At 33.7% G+C, this 23,717-nt stretch overlaps 2 protein-coding genes across 2 annotated transcripts in view; both read right to left on the bottom strand.

Annotated features, from left to right (window-relative positions):
• LOC144656373 (endothelin-converting enzyme 2-like) overlaps window positions 1–23,336 on the bottom strand; it is a 24,148-nt gene extending 812 nt beyond the window's left edge. The window contains exons 1-7 of the mRNA XM_078516598.1: window positions 23,301–23,336; window positions 22,282–22,395; window positions 22,103–22,195; window positions 2,916–3,052; window positions 1,366–1,591; window positions 1,141–1,239; window positions 217–298 (exon numbers count right to left, since the gene is read on the bottom strand). Of these exons, the coding sequence (XP_078372724.1) occupies window positions 217–298; window positions 1,141–1,239; window positions 1,366–1,591; window positions 2,916–3,052; window positions 22,103–22,195; window positions 22,282–22,395; window positions 23,301–23,336 (787 nt within the window). The remainder of the gene's footprint in view (window positions 1–216; window positions 299–1,140; window positions 1,240–1,365; window positions 1,592–2,915; window positions 3,053–22,102; window positions 22,196–22,281; window positions 22,396–23,300) is intronic.
• Window positions 1–23,717, bottom strand: part of LOC144656920 (endothelin-converting enzyme 2-like) — a 48,609-nt gene that overhangs the window by 22,958 nt on the left and 1,934 nt on the right. The gene's annotated exons all lie outside the window — the stretch shown is intronic.

Here is a 23,717-nt window from a genome sequence, read left to right as displayed (position 1 = left end):
GCAAAGAAATTCCACAAACAAATCTGACTTGCTTCAACAGGATCTTAAACCATGCACTGCACGAGTGTACCACAGTCAAAACCTAAACTAACGCAATAACTGGGCGGTTAGACTGAACTACTGAGGCCCTCTACTCAACTCTCCTCATAATGGCAGTGTGTTTTATACCACTTTTTAACGCCACCTCATTGGCTCTGAAAGCAGTCTATTTCTTACTTACATTCTTGTATTTCTCGTCTATCATTTTGTCATCTACAATATAATCTGGGAAGCCAATGTTCTCCACCATCGATCTGACCTTCCAAACCACAGTAAGCATAGTAATTAATACTAAAATTAACTTTTAAAAAAATGATAAAAAAATAATTGTATTCAAACCCATACAGGCTCAGCTACGTCCTGCATATTGTGACGAATGTTGGTCGTTTCGCCTACAGGTCGATTCGCCTACAGCGAAGTCGATTTTCCTACGCGATCTGAGATGTTTCGCCTACACTAAAGTCGATTCGCCTGCAAAGTTTTTTTTTCGAATTTAAAGAGTTCATCTAAAGCAGAGCGTATTTATTAAGGTTGCGAATGGGGATTTTACTCGCCAGTCACGCGTTATGTTTGACTAGTATGGACTAGGGAAGGAAGACACAAGGCCTGGAATCGAGAAAGGATGTTCTCGCAACACGCTCAGCGGTGTTACCTACGAAAAGAATTTTTTTATCAAGGCATGAGGAAAAAGTGTTACTCTGATTACTTTGAAAGTAGCAAGAACATCTTTTCGAGGGGATGTATTCGATGGGTGAAAAGGGTTTGCACTCCCAAGGGATGTCTTCTCCAGATTTAAAAGCATTTCTGTATGTGTCTTGGAGCACTCAACTATTACATATCATGTGCTGTCACTTGTTGTAGCCGTCACAGAGAAGTGCTTCTTGGCGCGAGTTAACGAATTTTTACACTCGAAAATATCCCCTTCCGTTCTATCTTTCGGGACATAGTAAGCTTTGATGTAGGCAAATCGACTTTCGTGTAGGCAAAACATCTCAGATCGTGAAGGCGAATCGACTTCACTGTAGGCGAATCGACCCAGGTCGAGAATTTAAATGAAAAGTAAACTCAAAACCAGCAACACTGGTAACCAGAATGTTTTACCTTTCGTATGGCGACGGATTTGGTTTTGTCATCCATCCAGTCAAGCTCAAGTATGTTCTGTTCAAAGGCTTCCCTGATATCATCTGTCAGTTCTTTTGCCTAGGATGGTTGGTTTAAAACGTACAGTATGTTAAATCTAACTACAGACTGACCACTGGTTATAATGTATGTAAGACTCTCCAACGATAACGTAGCAAATAAAAGGGAAACTAAAACGTTTCGTACAATTTTCTTACTGTCCCCATTGAAGAGTTTATCCACATATATTCTGGAGAGTGGTGTGGCGAAGTATTTTTCTTTCATCAGCTGAAGACATAACTCATCTCGGGGTATTGTTACCCAGTAGTCATCCAAAGATATGTAAAAGTTCTTAAAAATCTCTTCAAATTCCTCTCCCAGTCGTAGATATGTTGAATCTACCAATCTCCACATCATGTAGTTGGCAATGGTTCTAAATTAAATGGAGACCGCTTATTCATTTCTACCACTAAACATATATACGAAGTCAGTGAGTATGCGTTGAGTATGCATAGTTGCTTAACGTGGGTTTTATAAGCTGTATCATAGGCGTACGGGCGCCTTCGCACCGGGGGGGGGGGGGGGCGGAGACCTTTTTGCCCGAAAAAAAATATATATGCGTTGAAAGCGAATAAAGAGGCATACTAAATAGACCACAAAATGTGTATTGAAATTGTTGTGTACAAACCTATTTCTTCAGAAATATTTTATTTATTCACTCTGGTTCAGCAAAATCTAAAGTATTTTTGGGGAGTCAATTTGCATTGTTTTTGCCCCACTTGAAAGTTATACAAAAGCGTTTGAAACATTCATTCATTTCCCACTCACTTCAAAATGATTGCAACTGAATCAAACTGAGGGGTCACGCCGAATTTGCGAGAGAAATCGAACATGATTTTAGCAATTTGTGAGAGAAAACGAAAGCAGAAAAATGAGAAATTTAGACTTTTGAACAACAAAGTTTGGTATATTTCCAATACTTTTTCTGTTGATGTAATTTGTTTTGAACGTAATAATAAGATTTGTCGGCTTATTTTTTATTTTTTCTCTAGGCTTTTTGCCCGAATTCGGTACATTTTGCCCGAAAACTTTCGGCACAGGGGGGGCTGCAGTCCCCCTCGCCCCCCCCCCCGCCTCGTACGCCTATGAGCTGTATTGAGTAATGAAATGAAAATGTAAAAATCAAAATGTACATTTTTCCTATATCAGGCAGAAGCATACAACCTCTTTGGTTAGTTTAGAAGGCAACATTTACACGAATTCAGGGGCGGCGCTGGGAATTTAATATTGGTGGGGCACAAAAGTCATGGCCTTCGACCTATGAAACCTTTTTTTGTAAATTCTCCGTTATGGTTAAATATTTTGTCATTTTCCCTGAGTGGATGGTCTCCTGAGATATACCATGATCTTGAGCTTGAGGGGTTTTTATTTTTCGTATAGGTTGTGTTGTCGTTTGTGTTTTCACACCAGTGACCGTTGACTTGATTTTTAAATTGCTGGTCTGTAAAGAATTTCTCATGACCATAAACAAGTTGTCCACTGGCCCACTGTTTAAACATATTAGTGTCTAATTTCTACGATAAGCATTCCTTCACCTAAAAAAACAGACAACGAATTAATAAGTCGATGGTAAAAGCGGAAAAAAGAAGTGAAGGAAGGAAGTGACTTGCCTTCAAAAAAAATGATCTGCCATTAAAAGAGAAGTCAACGTTTTGATGGCGACAAGATCTTTATATCTTGTCCTGGCGCCAGTTTACCTGTTTGAAGTTTCCTTGAGAAGGTTGGTGATGTTTTTCAGGTAATCCACTCCATAAACCACAACATGTTCTTCATCTGTGACGTGTATACCAGTCACTGGAAACAGCAACTGTTCAAGATATTCCTTCCAGTTCATCTATGTAATAATTAATCAATCAATTAATTAATTAATTAATTAAGCGAAGCAATTAATTTCAAAATGATCACTTCTCCAAAGAACATCTTGCAAACTAGCAAAGCATAAGCAAGAAAAAGTTAACGTAATTTTTCGATACTTATTACAAGACTATTTTCAAAGATATGATAATACACTAACTTATATAGAGGGCCACTAGGGAGGTGACACTAGGGAGGTGTTGCTTAATACAACAGGAATGTTGAAGCTATAAGTAGTATAGGAGTTGGGGGTACGAAATCATTTTTGCAAAAATGATCTTGAACTCCCCAACTCCTATACTACTCCCAGTGCTGGATCCAAAATGGAAATCAAATATCAGATCCCAGTGCTGGATCCAAAACTGAACAAAATCTGGATCCAAAATGGAAATCAAAATCTGGATCCAAAACTGAACAAAATCTGGATCCAAAAATGGAATCAAAAATGGATCCAAAACTGAACAAAATATGGATTCAAAAATGGAAACAAAACTGAAATCAAAACTGAAAATCAAGCCTTAAAACAATCACTAACTCAACCCTTTAATCTGAATGAAAAAAACTTCTTATACTCTTTTTAAAATATGGAAAATCAGGTATATACCCCGCTGAGTTGTCTCATTATTAATATTTAAACACCTTGAACATCTGCCCTATGTTTAGTATGTCAACCAATCATAACTTTCATTTTTTAGTCAAAATTGTTTCTTAAATGTATTATTTTTTCAAATTGGTTTCAAAGTTGGTTTTAGATTTGGTTATCAAAAAAATTCTTATACTTTTTCAAAATTTTTATAGTGCGTTTATATATGTTGTAGATCCTTCATTGGTATCCAACTATTAAAATCATCATTATATCCTTTCCACTTCACTAAAGCTTGTTTCTTCTTATAATCCCTCCGAATGACTTTATCAATTCTGAACAAAATTTTAAAATTAAAATGAAAATTATTGTTTGATATTATAATGCCCGTATGCATAACTGGTTATACCATCGTCAAGTATATATCTTTTGTCATCAAAACAGCTGAGTGATACTTTATTGATTTCATAGCTTCCGAGTTGATGATTTTGACTCCTGATGGTTTTCATTTTATGATGCATTTGCTTGTTGTCGAATAGTGTCTGTTTATAGTTTTTATGAGTCATATCTTTTTTAATAACAGCTTTTTTTATACCTTTTGCTTTTCGTTCTTGTTTGTCATTATCTTTTTGATATGAATACATTTTAGAACGAAGTCCCACAAATTCACATATTGGAATAAAAGAAGCTTCATCTTTGAATTTACCGATGACTTTCTTGTTTGTTTTATCAAAGAATGGTGATTTTTCAGGGTAGTCACTGTTATCGAATTTCTCTTTATCATTAAAAAAGTCTTTATATACATCTTCAGCCTGAATTTCATAAGTTAAACTGTCTGTATCTGTAAATAGTAGCTTAGCTCTTTTTCCATACTTCTTTTTAATGTAGTTGTAATGAAAATCATACATTAGTGTTTTGCTTAGATCTAGGATACACATACCAACATATGCCGGTCTGTTTAGAGTAAGTGTTTCTTTTATCTTATGCACAGCTACAAGATTGTCGTTGAATATTTTATTGCTTATATATGTTGGTTTACTGGTTAGTTTTAATAGCTTTTTTGTATCAGTCACCAATCTAACGTCAACCCTCTTACGAAGATTTTCCATTGTCTTACCAAAAACTGAATTATTCATTAGTTTAAAAAAGTCTTTCTCAAAAGCATTTTTAGCATTTTTACGTTTTTCAGTATTGAAATCGATATATTGCTTCAACCATGAGAATTGAGTGAACTCAAGGACTCGATGAACTTTTTTAGCTTCATTCCAAGATCTAGATACAATTGAAGGTTTCTATAATGAAGTACATACTTCTCTTTATTGTTTAATGTTGGTATCAGTTTATGTACTAGACCTGTTGATATGTTATATTTCTTAGCAATTTTTTTACAATAATCTGATAACAGCCTTTGGTTACTTTTAATTTTTCCGCTCCCAATGGGTAGTCATTATGACGATCATGCAATTCATTAGGATACTCTAAATCTACTTCCAAAATCAAGCCCTTCTTACTGTTTTCTTTATACTTAGCTAAGTTTGCCTTATTAATCTGCTTTTCTGTCAACCATCTAAAACCACCTGTTGGTAAAAACTGACTCATTGCCCACCCATACAAGTTATTAGCATCAAGATACATGATATACTTTGAGGGCGCTTTTTCATCATAGTCCTTCATATATTTATTGTTTGCTTTACCATAGCGGTTAGCAATATATGATATACCTCCTCTCATACCCTTTTCAATGAATTGGTACATATCAATGTCTGTCATAAGCTCTAGTTTGATATCTGTCATTTTAAGCATTGAATCCCAAGACAAGCCGGGACTGCTAAAATAATGGCATGGATCTAGCTTATAATACTTAAGACAGGTCTTGCGGAAGCTTTCAAATACATCAGCAAGTAAAAGTACATCGCTTTTAAGATATAAATCATGGTACTCACCCATATTTTTAATCTTAAACGTTTTCCACACATTTTTAGCATGCTTATAGTCATCATCTGATATATGCTCATCATTTAATATACTGTAAAAGTCTTCTTTTTTGGGTAGTTTTTCATTAAATTTGTCAAAGCTATCCATATAGTCATACGGATATATTCCTTTTCTTGACATCAGATTGAGTTGCTTACTCTCGAATATTTCAGAAGTATATTTTAGGGATTCCTTAGGTAGATTACTAACCAGCTTCTCAAGACTTGAACTCATAAACTGAAAACTATCTAGAAAGGTTAAATGATTACCGAGCATGAAGGCCATATATTTTTCTATATTATTTGGTATAGCATTGATATTCATTTCTTTAATTTCTCCCTTTTTATTTTTGTATGTATGATTTTTTACAATTTTTCCTATCTCTTGCATTATGAAATGGCTGTCATAACCTCTTAAGTTGTGAAAAATTACTGGAATTTTTATTTTATCGGGTTCTATTCTTAATTTCAGATTGCATTCTGTATGAGCGCTCCCTCTGTATTTGCTAGTAATATGACAATGGTCTCTAACCCGAATATCTTCATCTATGTATTTTATATCACAGATATGACATGCTTCTGCTTTTTGAAATTCATTTTCATCATCTTTAGTCATCTTTAATGGTTTCTTGAAGTATTTTTTCATTGTATTTTTACAATATTTAACTTCTTCTAGCATCTTTTCCATGAATTTGTAAACAGCTTTTTCTCCTCTATATATTTGTATCGGTTTGGAATATTTATCATTATAGCAACAAACAACCTTATAACCATATCCACAGTCAGTATGCTTTTGATAGGCTTCAGTATATGATTTATCATTATTTTGCTTACAGCCGGATATCTTTTCTGTTATAGCTTCAAAATCGGCATAAATGACAAATGGCACTTGTTGCTGTTTATGGAAGTTGTTGAATTTTAGTATGTTGTTATCCTTATCAGGCATTTTTACTGCTTGTACTCCATTTATTTGAATACAATTATCTTTGTGATTATTTAATACTTTTTCAGAACTGAAGCATTGTAAACAGTGCATACAGAAGTGCTTCCTCTCTTTGTGTTGAGTTTGGTTATACATGAATTTATTAAAATCTTTTATTAGAACATAATGCTTGTTTTCATTTTCAGTTATCAATAATAAATTCATCTGATTGTCATACTTTTCTTTTGATATAAAAATGGGATATGGTTTCTTGTCTTCGTAACCGAAAACATTTATATTGATTTCATTCTGTTTCTCGATTTTGTTGAACTGCTTTATATTCACAGGAAAATTAATTCCATCATAATTTAACTTTTCAACATATGCTTTATCCGATTTTTTGATCCTTTGAGGATATTTATCTTGAGGATTTATGTATCTGATATGACACCACCGAAAGCATTCATTATCTTCATTTTTCATGTTTATTAATCCTTTAGCACTGTTTCTAAGTTCTGGTGGTAGCTGAATATAAGATTCGCCTTTCATTGGTTCATATTTAACTAAATTTATATAATGACCATCAACTGATTCAATAGTCCATCCTGAGCCTTCAGATATCCATTGAGCTACGAAATTTAATATCTGTTGTTTAGATGCTTGTAGTGATTCAACGATTTCCAGATTATTAATTATGGTCTGTGCTTTACTGTTGAAATAAGCGGTTTTATATATTACACTATCCCCAGACATTTTAGTGAATTTCACCTTGAGCGTTTCAATGAACTTAACACCTTTCATTGCTGATAGCTCTTTTATTATGTGATTTTCTACAGCTTTTCTTGTGTTTTGAAGCTGTAATAACGGGTCTTTATTATTTTTTATAGCAATTTCAAAAGACTTTGTGTAGCCTTTCATAGCTTTAGCAACTTCCTCTATCTTTGTCCTTGGTAATGGTAGTGGGGCTGTTTTTATAGTCCGTGGCATGGGTTTAGGCTTGTAATCATCCCTAAATTCAGGAGGTGGTTGAATGACATTTTCCTCATAATCATCAATCATCTGTTTAACATTCTTACGAGGAGTTGGGATTGGTGGCCTAGGTTTGTAAACTCTTGGTTGGTTTGCTTTTAGTGATAATACTAGTTTTATGAGTTCAGTTTTAGATAATTTTTCTAGATCTAATTCATTCATATTAATATATGAGATATTTTTTTCCATTTTTGTGTACTATATAGAATTACCATTTCTTTAAGTCCTTTATAGTAAAAATTATTTTTTAGATTTTTTTGGTGCGTTTAAAAGATAACCAGAAATAAATATATTTTTGGTCACCTAAGGCAACAGATAACAGCAATTCATATATACTGTGCTATACAATATATAATTATATAATATTGCTTTCTATGTTTTCAGCTGGTATTATGTTGTATTGGTCTTCAATAGCCTTGATAACAGTATTTTTAATATGCTTCTTGGTCCTCATGTGAGAGTGCTTTCCAGCGAGCGTGTAGTCATGTTGACATGCATCACATATCCATGATTTGTTTAGCATATATCTGGTCTTGCTTTCCTTAATAGCGTTTTGTCTGTCTTCTTCATTATCGTATTTTTTATTTCGTCCCATTATATATACTATATATTATTTCCTTAAGTGTTTTTTATAGTGCGTTTAAGTGATAGATATAAACAGATAATTATTTTCTTTATTAATATATATAGAATGAGTGATATAACATTAAATATCAAACACCTACTAGAAGCTGATCAAAGCTCGAATGATATAGCCTTCATTAATAAAATGTATTGTATTCAGAGCATCCTTAAAACAAATATTTGTATTATTAAAATGCTATCTTCAGACCTTAACAGCAGATCTGAAATATCAAATGAAGACAAAAATCATGCATGTTTAGAGTGTATACCTGAAGACCAGAAACGACGACGGGGGAGACCTCGTAAGGATCAGTATTAAATACATATTTATTCAGTTTACGGTTTTAGCCATAAGTTATAAATGATTAATGACTAAAAAGATGGTTTCACAATGTTTACATTTGAAGGCATTCTCGGAAATTATTAGGGGGTTTTTCGATGGCGTGATTTTTCGGCTTACGCGTCAGCAGGTTTTTTTGATCAATGGCGTGATTTTTCGGCTGACGCGTCAGCAGGTTTTTTGGTCAATGGCGTGATTTTTCGGCTTACGCGTCAGCAGGTATTTTAATCTGGTGTGATTTCTATTGACCAATCATATTTCAACAAGTAAAAAGTTTTTTAATATATAAACTTTTTGAGTAAATTTTACTCAAAAAGTTTACTCAAAAAGTTTATTCTAAAATTTACTGCCAAAACAGCTGTGCCGTGAAGTTATGTGTGTTATATATATAATGGTTTGTAATTCTGAAATCCACGATGAATTAAAAATTTTAAAAGAACCTATATGCCCTTTATGCGATCAACTATTGATAGAAGGTAACAAGGATGCTGAGCTATGCTGTAGTAAACAGGATATTTCAAATCAAAACGGTATAAATGTTTGTATTAATTGCGGTTTGGTTCATGGTTCTATTTATTACAATGAGTTCATTGATTTTTATGCAAATATGTATAAAATACGCCGAAAATCGGTATATCATCGGAAGTATCATATTGAAAATATGCTAAATAGTATATGCTATGGAAATAGGGTACAATTGACTAGTGATCAAAGGAATCGGATTTATAAAGTGCTTAATATTATCGAATCCGCTATTCCTATTGTAAACAAAGGTAGAAAAAGACTCATATCAACCAAATTCATAATTAAACAGCTTTTTTTGATGATGAATCTACCTTGTGAATTTATCAAAATTAGCAAAAGCAAGAAAACGTTAGCCTTTTATCAATTGTATTGGAATGAGATTTTAGAATTAAAATTTGATAGTATCATGCACATTATCAGACAGTGAATTTTTTATCATATTTTACCATATACTTATCTATAATCGGGCTGTTATCACTTATGTAGTCATCGGTGTTTTTCATCGTTATTAGGATATTGGATAGGTCGAATTTTCCCCGTTCGCAAAATAAATTTTAGTGTGTTAAGTATATGCATATAGGATTGGGTTGCATATATACAATTTTGAATTTTCAAATCGAGATTTTGATGTTGAAGCCAACCTTGTATCAATAAAGCTCCCGTGCTGATTGCAACTAGGCTGATACCACCAGTTGAAACGGACGATACTATGCCCCCCGAAGCAAATAAAATAGCCAGCGAATTGCCTATTAATTTAAACCTTTTAAAGGTTTTTGTAGCTTGTTTATAACACCAACACTTTTTATGGTATACTTTGTAGTATTTTTTCAATTCTTGAATTTGCGCTTGATTTAACTTGTCACTAATATGATTCCATTCGAATATATTTTTGCGTTGTTTCGGCATATATATTATATGCTTAGACTATGTTTTATTTCTATTTTTAAATCTGTTGTATAATTTTCTGATATTTTTAATCAACCGTTGAATAGTTTTCAGCATCTCATGTATTAAATCTGCAGTTTTCATATATATATTGTTTATACAATTAAGCAATTTTTATTCGAAGAATACTCCCATTGATTTATCTAAAAATTGGATTTTATGATACACATTACCATTTATCGGATATGCAGTTTTACTAAAACCGATTCTTTGTACAAAGTAATCTGAAGAAATTTTAATGCTAGATGTATTGATATTAAACCCAGATAATGCTTCATCAATACTCATAGCATTATTGCAAACAGCGATTCTAAATTGATTCTGTATCTTTGTATATAGGATATTCATATTTTTACCTATATAACCATCTCTAATTTGCTCTGTATATGAATCTAACTCATAATCGAGGAATAGCTTATTCTTCTCAATTTTCACCCATGGAAATTCGAAACTACTTGCATCGATAAATTCAATTTTAATCCTTTTATTATCACCTGTCTTATAGTCATATTTAAATGATATATATATAGTGTAGTCATTGGATTCAGTGATATTTTCATTTAAATTAATTACGAAAACACCTATAAAGCCCCCTTTTGGTTCAAATTCTGTTAACAATTTAGTAGTTTGAAAAACGAGATTACTACCTAAGCTAGAAACAACAGCGCCGTTGCTATCTGCCATGATGAAATTTGATGGATCTAATAAATCAAAAAAGTATTCAAACACTTCATTATAATAACTTTTGGGTTGGAGTGATAATATTTTTGTTTCAAGATAGGCCTTAAGATTATCATTGAAGCTATTCAGTTGTTTATAATTGACGGCTTGGCTATCACTATTTCCCTCTTCAATACCATAAATAGCTTTATTATCCATATTGATCGCTGTGTTAAAATTAATTTGGTCATTAGCTATATAATATATTTGATCATAAATACTTGGTTCGACATTGGATTGATGACCAGATATTCCATAAACAGTGAAATATGTCTGTAGTTTAGGGGCATAAGAGCTTCCTGTTTTATTTTTCATGACTAAATCGAGATACAAGTAATTGTTTCCGATGCTTTGACTTTTTGTGAATTGGCATATCAATCTGACATATTTTTGTGTTTTGAACGTTTTTCTGCTAACGTTATGAATAGTTTCTATGGATGATGTGCCATATATTTCCAAACTGTCAGGGTCAATATCATCACTAACCCACATAATCTCAAGAACAGCAGTATATTGATCATTTGTCAATTTAAAGAGATTCAGTCCGATCCGTGAACTGAAATAACCTTTTGAAGTATCAAGCAACAATTTCATATCAACTACCTTTTTATTTACTTGATGTGGTGATTTTTGAAAGGTTACAATAGTCCCCAATTCGACATCATTTTCTTCACTCACTTGTGCATTGGGATCATCCATTATATATTTGAATTTATTTTCACCATTAGCTGATTGAACATGACTTTCACCAACATGATCAAGCATGTATTTTTTGTTTACAGCGTCTGTATCATTTAAGGGTGGTTTCAGATTTGTTATGCGATTATCGTTCATATCGAGATTTGCCTGCATTACATTTGTACCATGGATATTGAGCCTATTTTGTATGCTCTGAGCTAAGCCATTACCAACGGATTTAGTTAGAAAAGTACTGTCGGCATATATTTTGGAAACCTTGCTCTGAAGGGTATTAGCCAAAATAGCACCTGTTTTCTTCGTTAGAAAAGTATTGTCGGAATATGTTTTATCAGCTTTAAGCGCGTCTCTGGAGTCAATATATTCTTTATTCATCACATTTGACATATTACTATATCCTGAATCGAATTTCGGGACGTTTATTATGCTGTTAAACGTTTGTTCATCGTGGGTATCTAGATCAGCTTTATTTTGTATTTTACTATCTATTTTTTGTTCAAGGTTGGTTTCCATTAAATCAACGTATTCTTTCGATACTAGACTTGTTTTTTGGTACAATCCATCATAGTACGGTGCACTGTTGTTTATCGTTGCTTGGTTGGCATCGAAATCGTTTCCAGCAACATCTTTTGTCAAACAATTCAATTTAAGATATCCTTTGTTGACACCTGAAGACAAATCAATAGCATACGAATCGTAATCAGCATCAAATGCTACGTCATTTGGTGTCTTTAACCCAAATATTTTCTTTTTGTCCATATCATAATCACCTGAATCTGTTAGTTTGAAACCAACACCGTCTTTACCATCTTTTCCATTTCTTCCAACAACTGTTTCTTTATTTTGCAATAAACCGTTAGAATAACTCATTATAGATATTATTTAGATTATAATGGTTCGTTGAAATTTTTTGTTATGAATTTACGTTGTTTATCAATATATAAAAAGCTAAATGGGTCTGCAGTTGCTTTGAGATAGTCGTTTTTACTGATTCCAAGTTCTCTGCAAATCATTCCTTGTTCATTATTAGATGGGAATTCGAAAATACAGTGATGAGTACAATTTAATCTGATTGTTTTATCGGTATTATAATAGCTTTGAGATAAATAAATGCAACTGCAATTTTTATTTCTTGAATTTGTAAAATAGTTGCGTATTTCGCTATCATTTTTTGATCCCGTATTGAGATAATCGTCAAAGATGACTAGTTTTTGGCCTTCATCTGATATTTTATCAAGCGGTATTATTTTATCATTACTTGCTTCAATAACAGAATAACCAGCCTCTTGATTAAGGGGTTCAAAGGTATTGAAAAGATGTTGATATTTTGATTGTTGAAGATTTTTCCCATACAAATATATTTTATCATAAAACAATAGCCGATATATCATATCAAGTAAAAGGTTTGATTTACCTCCACCTGATGGTGATGAAATCAGCATCCGGAAACATTGATTTGGCATGAAATCGTATAGTTGTCTAAAGTTTGAGGCCATATCGTCTTCAGTGTCATAATTCGGTATTCTCATTATATTATATGGGTATATTATTTTCAGTTCAACAAGGTGTTCAACACGGTGTACATCAAGGTGTTAAACGCTATGTTAAATGTTGATTTTTATATTCAATTTTCATTTTTTATGTAACGTAATAATATAAAATAAAATGAGTTTACTTAGATGGAAAGATCTTGCAAAGAGTAAATCTGATTTGGGCGATAAAATCAATTATGTTAAAAATGCAATCACACAAAATAATATCGGTCAGCAGACAAGCCAACAGTCATTAGCGAAGGTATTCAAACCAGTTACAAGTAAATTAGATGAGGTAATAGAAAGTAATTTGCAGATTCCCAAAGTACCAAAAAAGCGTGTCAAAAAGGTGATGAAAGGTGAACAAGAAGGTCCAGATTACGCCCCCGAGGTTGATCCTTTTGAGGAAATGGACGTAGATAATATCTTTGAACCTCAACAACAAAAACAAATTCCAAAGCAACCACCTAGATATTCAGATGTTTTTGGAAAAGAAGGGCCTGATTATGGGACTTTTACTGAAGATGAAGGTGAGATTGTAGAAGCAGAAAGTGAAGAAGACGCTGATGATGATATAGAAGTTGAAGATGAATCAGAAGATGAAATAACACCCGAAGATTTTTATCTACCTTCTATAGACGATATCAAAACAAAATTAGTTGATAAAAAGAATAAGACAACATATTTGAAGAGTATCATTGCACAAGCAACCCATGAACGAAACAGATTAAAAGGTTTCAAAGCAAGCAATACGAAGAAATTATCAGCAAAAAAAATTAGTGCTAAAGAAGCTAAGGAAACTGGTAATCAGTTGGATAATTCAAATAAAGTTTTAACAGCTTATATTAATGATAACAAAAAGCTTCTTCAAACTATTCAAAAAAAAGGTTCAGGGATTAGAAGAAAGCATAGAGGTGGGAACGTTATATTTTTCAGTGATGTAAATCAGCTTCTCAAGATATTAGAATTGATCATCGGTGAAACAATGGCTGGAAATACGTCAGTTGAAATGCGGAATACGGGAGTTAATATATTGGACACATTATTGAAAATGTCGACAATCAATAGACCGCAATATAATAAATTGTATAATCAGTACTTTAAAGTCTAATTTATGTAACTGTATTATATATATGGATCGTGAGTTAGTATTATCATCATATAGTGTTAAAAATCAAGGGAATAACACTCCTCAAAATTTTACAACTAAATTCAACAGGCCTATAACTTTGGATAGCAATTACCAATATATGATAGGTCTCAATCGTATTATTAACATGTCATTTACATGGTTTAATGTAAATCCCTCATATGGTAATCAGCTGATTAAATATAGTTCTGATAATGGGAATAAATTTGAAGACATAACTTTCCCTGAAGGTGTTTGGAATTATTCTGAATTTGATGAATATATTAAAGAGATTACCAAGACGGGAGATGATGATAACCCTATATATCCCATCTCTATTGATTTTGATTCAACAACATTCCGAGTCACAATCACTTTATCTCAAAATTATCAACTTGATTTGACGCATAGCAATTTCAACGACCTTATAGGGTTTGATAAAAAGGTATTAAAGGATGCGGTTAATATTGGTCCAAGAGTCCCAAATCTAAGCCAAGATACCGATATATTAAATGTACATTGCGATCTAGTCAATACTTCTTTAGTCGATGGCGAAGAGTCGGATATCATTTATACTTTTTCGACCAGCGTACTACAGCCGAGTTATTCGTTTACAATCGAGCCTCGTAGGGTCACATATAATCCGGTTAATAAGCAACAGATAAGTAGCATTCGAATATACATCACAGATGGGAAGAGACGGTTAATTAACCTGAATGGAGCGGATACGTCTTTTTCATTAATTTTGAAAAGGATAGAATAATATAACATAATAGTATATAATGAAACCATATGAATTCAAGAGGTTTTACCATCCAAAATTTGGTAAATTTGTATATAAGCACAAAGGGTCAGGGATTATCGTTGATAACATTTTCAAACCGATGAAGAGTGTTATGTCGTCTGTTGTTAAAAAAATTGTCAAGCCCTTAGGTAAGAAGGCGATAAAATCAGGTATTTCTCATGCAGGCGATAAACTGGGTAAAAGGGCATCAGAAAAAGCCGGAGACCTTATAATGGAAAGGCTTAGGAATATGAGGAAGGGGAATGCAGGGCAAAAGGCACTATCCCCAATCTTACAGAAAGTAAATGCCTCACCTGTCAGACACCAACAGAAAAATGAAAGTACTGATATGATCATCAATAGATTAATATCAGGATCAGGTGTAAAAAGAAGGCGTTGAGTAAAATGAATAAAATGATTAAAAAAATTGGTACATAATTGCAAAATTATGTAACATAATAATATATGTCTTTTAGAACAAGCGAATACTTACAGAGGTCCGAGTTGGTTCGATTTCAACTCGATGATGTTATTCGAGTCCCAGCTAACGATCAGCACCAACTTAAAAACGGCTATAAGTTCACGATTAACGATAGAAGTTCATTCTACGATTGGTATAATGCGTATTTCGAGGTGCAATTCCAGGTGCAAATGTTAGCTGATGGAGCAACAACGGGGGCAAATCGTATAACAGTTATTAATGGAGCACATTCATTGATTGCCCACATGATGATTAAATCAGCAGGAAAAATCGTTTATGATACCGATAATCTCCATAAAGTTACTTTCGTTAAGAACCTCCTCGAATATAGTGACGATTTTAGTCGCTCAGTAGCAAAAAATAGTCTTTGGTATCTAGATACCGACCATAGGATAGCAAATGCTAATCAGAATGCAGGGTTTGAGGCTAGGCGACTTTTGACGACAGGTCTCAATGATGTCAATGTTGTTATACCTCTAAATCGTTACAGTTTCTTTGAAGAGCTGGAAGGTCGAATGTTACTCCCAATGCAACTCCAGTTCAATATACAGTTACAGAATGACGCCGAATTACTTCAAAAGGCCGAAGATGTAGCTGATGGTCGAGTGGTCCTTAATAGATTCCTTCTATGGGTCCCAAAATTGACTCCAAAGGACAGCCTATATGATAAGTTTGTTAGTTCCTTCTTGGTAAAGAACACTTGGACGTATATGCGCGAAATGTATGAGGTTTCCGCACCAACGAATAGCAGTGGATTCTTCCAGATCTCATCCAGTATTGATAATGTTAAGGCTATCTTTGTATATCTACAACGAGCTAAATCAAACAATGCAGATGCAAATCCCTATGAATTTGATACCTACAATATCAATCTTGACCGTGGGAATGGTAGTTATTTGACAACATGCCGATTGGAATACGGCAACGGAGTGTTTTATCCTGAGACCGAATATGATAGTGAGTCCAAAGTTAGGATCTTCAATGATTTGATGTCTTATGGTATGAGAAAGAATGATTACAACAGCGGTACACAACTCAACTTGGCAAATTACAACTCTCTCTATCCTATTATCTTTTTTGATTTATCATATCAAGCAGAGCGAGTAACTAGAGACCCAAAGCAGTTGATCTTCAGATATAAACTAAACGCTAATAGTGCGGGAGATAGTCCTTTCAACGTCCATGCCATCGTTCTTTATGATGAGACAATCGTCATTGACAAGGTGGGGAATGAGCTGGTTATTGTATAAATCAATCAATTGAATATTATGTATAAACCATTCTATTTTGTATACGTTTTATAAACAAGAAATTATATAACATATAATATATATACAAGTAATGACAACTTATCACTCTCATAAAGTGAATCTGTCAGAAGGACAGCGAAGGAAGCTTTTGACTGCTTATAGAAATAAAAGTGAGATCACTATTCGCTTAAGCAATTCAGATATGACTGGCAATGACAGTTTAATGCTAACTCAACGACAAATCAATAAATTGAATAAGGCTAAGAAGTTAGGTGTTGGATCTGATTTAAACATCTCGAAGACACAAATTCGAAAGGTCATTAGGATCGGTCATGGGGCACCGCGAATTGGTTTTCCAATGATTGGAATTAGTGCTCCGAAAACGAAAACAAGATCAAGAAGGTCAACAACTAACAAATCAACAACTGATAACACTTCAAAGAAGGATGGGGGAAATATTAGACTACCAAGTAAGAAAGATGTATTAGCTTACACACCGCCACCATTCATTGGTTCTTGGGATGAATATGATAAATTTCTTAGAACAGGTGGATTGGTGCTTCCAAAAAAAAAGATCTTAAAACCGAAAAGAAAGTAAGAAAGCCAACATTCCATAAGAATATACCAATGAGTAATTTTGATTTAATAAACTGGTGTTTATATTTGAATATACCGATAAAAGATGTACTAATGAGAGACGAGACTGTGCCACATAATCACAAATTAGGAATATTCATTTACAATCTCCAACCGTCATATCTGAGTGGTAGTCATTGGGTTGCAACTTATGTAAAAGATAAGGTAATCAATTATTTTGATAGTTTTGGTATGCCTCCATTTCAAGAAATAGTCGATCACGCAAAAAAGAAGAATTTAACATTGATACATCAAAACAATCAGATACAGAGCATAAAGACTACCACCTGCGGATACTTTTGTCTATACTTTCTCAACGAAATGAATAAGGGGAAATCGTATTATAATTTATTGGAAGTGTTTGACATATATGACACAATGAAGAATGAGAAATTCATTCAACATTATTTCAGAAATATATAACTTATATATATAATGGTAAAATCTTATTGTGTAAAAGACAAGAAACAGACTGAATGTATACCAGAAAGTGAAAAATATGTTAATACCAAAAATGGACGACTTATGATGAAATGTACATGTGCTGTATGTGGAATCACTAAAACCCGTTTTGTGAGCGCCCAAAAAAAGACAAAAGGCCGAGGAGTTGGTGAAAAAATTAACAAAAAGATCGGCGATAAGATTCCGATGTTTCAACAGGCTCAAGATATTGCATCCTTCATTATAGGTGCTACTGGAGGTGATAAAAAATTGTTTGATAAATACTGGAGTGGAGATATCGCAAAAGGTGCCTTCAACACGAAAAACGGATTATTCTCAAAGAAATTCTGGACATCTCCAAGTGAGCATCAAGATCCGTCATGCTCTGGAACCGTTTGGGATAAAAAAGCAGGAAAATGGAGGAATAAATACTGTGATTAATATCTAATCAATATATATATAATGTTTAAATCATATTGTGTAAAACAGAAGAAACAGACTGAGTGTATACCAGAGTCTGAACAATTTGTAATGGCTAAAAATGGACGTTTAATGCTTAAATGTAAATGTGTTGAATGTGGAATCACTAAAACTAAATTTGTCAAAAGTCAAAGTGGTGGAGCTCTTGCTCGTTATAAAGGACCATCTACAACTGATAAAATAGCATACATGGCTTCAAATTTTGTTACCCCAGCACCAAGTTTTGGTGCTATGGCTAGACTTTTAGCTGGGCAAGCTTTCAAAGGAGTGAAAGACAATGTTGATTACTTCAGAAAGGGAAAAGGTATCGATATCCATAAAGCTATTCTGAAAGTAGCACCCAAAAAGGGTTTTGTTATTCCAGGGCATAAATATACCGGACCTGGAAATCCTCTTGAAAAACAGGTAAAATGGGATCCAAAAACAGGTAAAATACTAAAAATATATGAGCAACCAACTGGCAAAACAGACGCTGTTAGCATGCAACATGATGTAGATTATTCTGTATGTGCTGACAAACCATCAAAAGATCAGGTTAAATGCAAAAACGAAGCTGATAAAAAGATGGTAAAAGCCCTTGATGCTATCCCATGGAAGGACAGACAATGGGGTCATGCTATTGCTCGTAATACCATTGCAACCAAGGCTAAAATAGGTATGGGTGTTAAAAAGCCAAAAAACGGAAAACGGCGTTGAGTAAAAATGATTGGTCTCAACAATTAGCCGATGAGTTACATAAACCAATCAGACGAAAATTTAAAACTAGAAGAGTAATATCAAATGGAATTGACGACATATGGTCTGCTGATTTAGTTTTTATGGATAAACTTTCAAAATGGAATAAAGGTTATAAATATCTATTGACTATAATTGATGTATTCAGTAAATTCGCTTGGGCTATACAATTGAAAGATAAGAAAGGTGCATCAATAACTAGCGCTTTCAACAATATTATCATTAATGACAAGCGTAAACCTGAATATCTCTGGGTTGATAAGGGATCTGAATTTTATAACAAAACGTTCAAGGAATGGCTAAAGCAAAATGATATTAACATGTATTCCACTTTTAATGAAGGTAAAGCTGTTGTTATTGAGAGATTTAATAGAACTTTGAAAAATAAAATGTACAAACAGTTTACTATTCAAGGTAATACACAGTATCTTGAAATACTTCCAAAAATAGTAAAAGAATATAATAATACAAAACATAGCTCTATCAAAATGACACCCACAGAAGCTTCAAAGAAAAAGAATGAAGGAACTGTTTACTTTAACCTATACGGTGATATGGAGCCATTATCAGCTAAACCAAAATTTAAGGTTGGTGACAAGGTCCGAATATCTAAGTATAAACGAATTGTTTTCGATAAGGGTTATACACCGAATTGGAGTGAAGAAATGTTCGTAATTACTAAGATCCAACATACTAATCCCATTACATACAAATTGAAAGATCTCAATAATGAAGACATACAAGGAAGCTTTTATGAACCTGAACTGTTAAAAGCAAAACAGGATGTATTCAGAATTGATAAAGTCATTCGGAGGGATTATAAGAAGAAACAAGCTTTAGTGAAGTGGAAAGGATATAATGATGATTTTAATAGTTGGATACCAATGAAGGATCTACAACATATATAAACGCACTATAAAAATTTTGAAAAAGTATAAGAATTTTTTTGATAACCAAATCTAAAACCAACTTTGAAACCAATTTGAAAAAATAATACATTTAAGAAACAATTTTGACTAAAAAATGAAAGTTATGATTGGTTGACATACTAAACATAGGGCAGATGTTCAAGGTGTTTAAATATTAATAATGAGACAACTCAGCGGGGTATATACCTGATTTTCCATATTTTAAAAAGAGTATAAGAAGTTTTTTTCATTCAGATTAAAGGGTTGAGTTAGTGATTGTTTTAAGGCTTGATTTTCAGTTTTGATTTCAGTTTTGTTTCCATTTTTGAATCCATATTTTGTTCAGTTTTGGATCCATTTTTGATTCCATTTTTGGATCCAGATTTTGTTCAGTTTTGGATCCAGATTTTGATTTCCATTTTGGATCCAGATTTTGTTCAGTTTTGGATCCAGCACTGGGATCTGATATTTGATTTCCATTTTGGATCCAGCACTGGGAGTAGTATAGGAGTTGGGGAGTTCAAGATCATTTTTGCAAAAATGATTTCGTACCCCCAACTCCTATACTACTGCTATAATTAAAATTAAAACAATACAAGTTCTTTTGCAGCTTTTATGCCATACTGAGTTGAGTGAAGTTTTATACTTCGCAATTAGCAAAGATTCCAAGAAACAAAACGTGAAATTGTTGCTATTGGCAACAATAGTTATATTGTCTAAAATAGTTTGGTGAGGTAAATTGTGCAAGGACAACGTCTCACAACTATGCAGTTGTTGGAACATGGCAAAATTATGGTCAGTGCCGTGTTCATTTAGGAGTACTCTGATCTATCAGTCTTGCCTATATATTCAGCGTTACAAGCTGGGCATCCGTCTTAACCTTTGAATTACGTGGGACTTAAGGCCCTAGAATTAGGATCTTTGTTCGAACAAGAAAGATGAAAGTTTCCTAGTTTGATAGAAAATTTTAAACTGAACCGGCTTCCCAAAACAACGCTTCAATTTTCGAAACAGCCTATTATTAACAATCGATTCTCCAACATGACCTGCATAAGGCAACCGAAGCCAAATAATCTTGTTGTTATTAGGGCTAGATGTTCTGCGTTTGAAACTCCTAAAGAGATAAGACACACCTAAGATTTGGGAAAACCATTGCAGGAAAGAAAATATTTAATCATTGTAACTTGTTTTTGAAGGAGAGAGAGTCATTTTTGTTTTGTGATAGCTATTTATTGACGCAATATAGTGTCAAAATTCTCGGGTTTGGCCAGAACCAGCGTGTCGTCAACATAGCGTCCCTAATAAAATTTAATAAGGCCTTAGTTGAGCATTTTACGAATAATAACATTTTCAAGTTCTGTCATGATAATGTTGGCTAAAACATGACCTTACGAAGAACCCATAGAAACGACATCAATTTGCTCGTAAAGAATCAAGTTGAAAGAAAACGCTGTTTTTCAGGCCCGTAGCCAACAAGAGGCAAGACGAGGTACTTGCCTCGTATAGATTTCAACCCAAAATTAATAACGAAATACGTTTAGATGGGAAAATAAACATGATTTTTCTCAAGAAATAGCTTATGAAAAATGTTGAAAAACTCGTTTTAGAGCTTCTAGGTTTCAATTTTCTTAGTGACAAGCCCCCACACCCCCTGGGCAAAATCTGGCCTCGTCTATGCTAAAAGTAAGTCTGGCTACGGCCCAGTTTTTTTTGGCAACAATCCTTAATAAGTTTCTTGAGTGTTCTCTTAATTCTCAATTTGGTGCCAAATAATTTATCGTCGTACACTCTGAACAAAACAATCCTAACAACTTTATCAAGAGGCACGTTGTTAAATAAGGACTCAACATCGAAGGAAACCCAGCGGTAACCTTGGTTAAAAAGTTCAATCGGAACATTGCTTAGTTGGCGAACAGTATCAAAAGTATCGTTAATTAATTAAGGCAAATTAATTAAGGCAAATTTGTTTCGAGTTAATGGATTGAGCAATTGGGATAAGAATTTACCAACGCCGTAATAAGGAGTATTGATCGTGTCAATAATAGGACGAAATTTAGAATTTAATTAATTTACTTAGTTTGTTATTTTCGTTGCAGATGAAAGTCGGTATGAAATAGCCTCTGTAGATAGCTGGTATGCATGGATCTTGACAAAAATTAATACGTACGGAAATGAAGATAACTCGTGCCAGCTTTGCAACAAAAGCACTGGGTTCACATGATGTTGGTTAAAATGAAACTGTCATGCCTTTTTCAGGTGCATGCACTAACAGTTAATATCACAGCAACAAAGCATACCTGGTCACTTCCAGCATATTCGTTTAGTTCTTTAACTGTTAGTTTTCTGTACAAATTTTCATCATCATACGCTTGTCTACCAGTTGGCATGACCTGAACACAGTGAGAGATACGGAATGCATCACTAAAATGACAACAGAATAAATGGAGAAACAACATGATCATATAATGGCACAAACCTGAGCAAGTTTGATCTCAAAGTCGATAACATCCATCATGTCACTGTATGAATCGTTTTTTGCTCCTAATGCTTGTGTTAGATTAAAAATAAATTCTTTATAAACTCGACGCGCCTAAAAAAGAACACAGGCAAAAAACAGGAATTATATCGTAAAAACTTGTGTAAACTTGATGTTAATTTCTACTAAATTAATTATACCTCTACACGTTGCCCTTGTTTTGTGCCAGCGATGATTAATGTAAATAGAAACCTTCCTATTGCTAACGATTGGGACATCTACGTCATTGTGTTTAGTCATGAACGTTGGGACAGTTGTCTCCTTTGTCTTTCAAGATAAAACAAGCTTAACTCAAATATTTGGCTGTCACTGACTATTATCAAACGTTTTAAACAACGTTTGTTTGAAACTTATAAAGACGTTTCGGCCGAGAATCTTTATAAGTTTCAAACAAACGTTGTTTAAAACGTTTGATAATAGTCAGTGACAGACAAATATTTGAGTTATGAATATTCCTGACTGCAATTTCAGTGTTTATCGTATAAAACAAGCTTGTTATTTCCCTTTTGAATGGAAATAACAACCTAAGCTCTTCTTGGCTTAATCTGTTTTTTTAATGTTCAAAAATCCTCGTTTGGAAAACTTGTGAATGCTCCGAACATGAAATTTCCCTTGGACAAATGTCAGTCTTTTTTGCTGCAAGAAAGAAGCTACAGCAAGGCTAATAATTTTTGGATAGTTGCCGGTCATGTTGACCGTCCAAACCCAGTTTAGCTCGGTCACGTGTCGTTTTTGACCGGTCAAAATATTGAAAATAGTAGTCACTTTTGCATTTCGTCGAATCGTCTTTGTTCGCGTGTTAGAAAAGGACCCGCCATCTCCACCATTTTACCTGCCATTTTTTTTCTATTTAGTTTCTTAGTACCCTTGTAAGATATGATAGCGACAGGTCAATTAACTGAGACAAACTGCAAACATCTGTGACGTTGGTTTCCCTCTTTCGCACTCGAATGCAATACCTTGTTACCAAGCTTTGGACGTTTTTCCGTGCACATTCTTTTCGCTGAAGTTTCGCATTATACTAAATTTTAATACTGACCTGAACAGAACTGCACAGATCAAAAAAAAGATGTATCATATTTTCCGAATTGGAATGACATTTATACTTCATGTATTTCAGATTGGGAATTAAAGGTAAGACTTTGGAGTTACCTGTGATTTTAACGTAGAGGTTGCTCTGATACTGCGTATTAAATCGATCCACGAGTAAAGGTTAAACAAGTTGTTAGAATAAACGTTATATATTGGCATAAGAATTTTTTGGGTATGGTGCATGGCCGGTCAAAATGACCGGCAAATCGAACGTTTGTCCGGACAAATTGTCATCTTGGCCGGACATTGTCCTTTGACCGGCCGTTATTTTGAGCCCTGTACAG

Source organism: Oculina patagonica, chromosome 6 (assembly GCF_052425735.1).
Source record: "Oculina patagonica isolate OP01 chromosome 6, crgOcupat, whole genome shotgun sequence".
Lineage (NCBI taxonomy): Eukaryota > Metazoa > Cnidaria > Anthozoa > Scleractinia > Oculinidae > Oculina > Oculina patagonica.
Note: the sequence above shows the minus strand (reverse complement) of the source record. Positions and strands in the feature narration are given on the sequence as shown.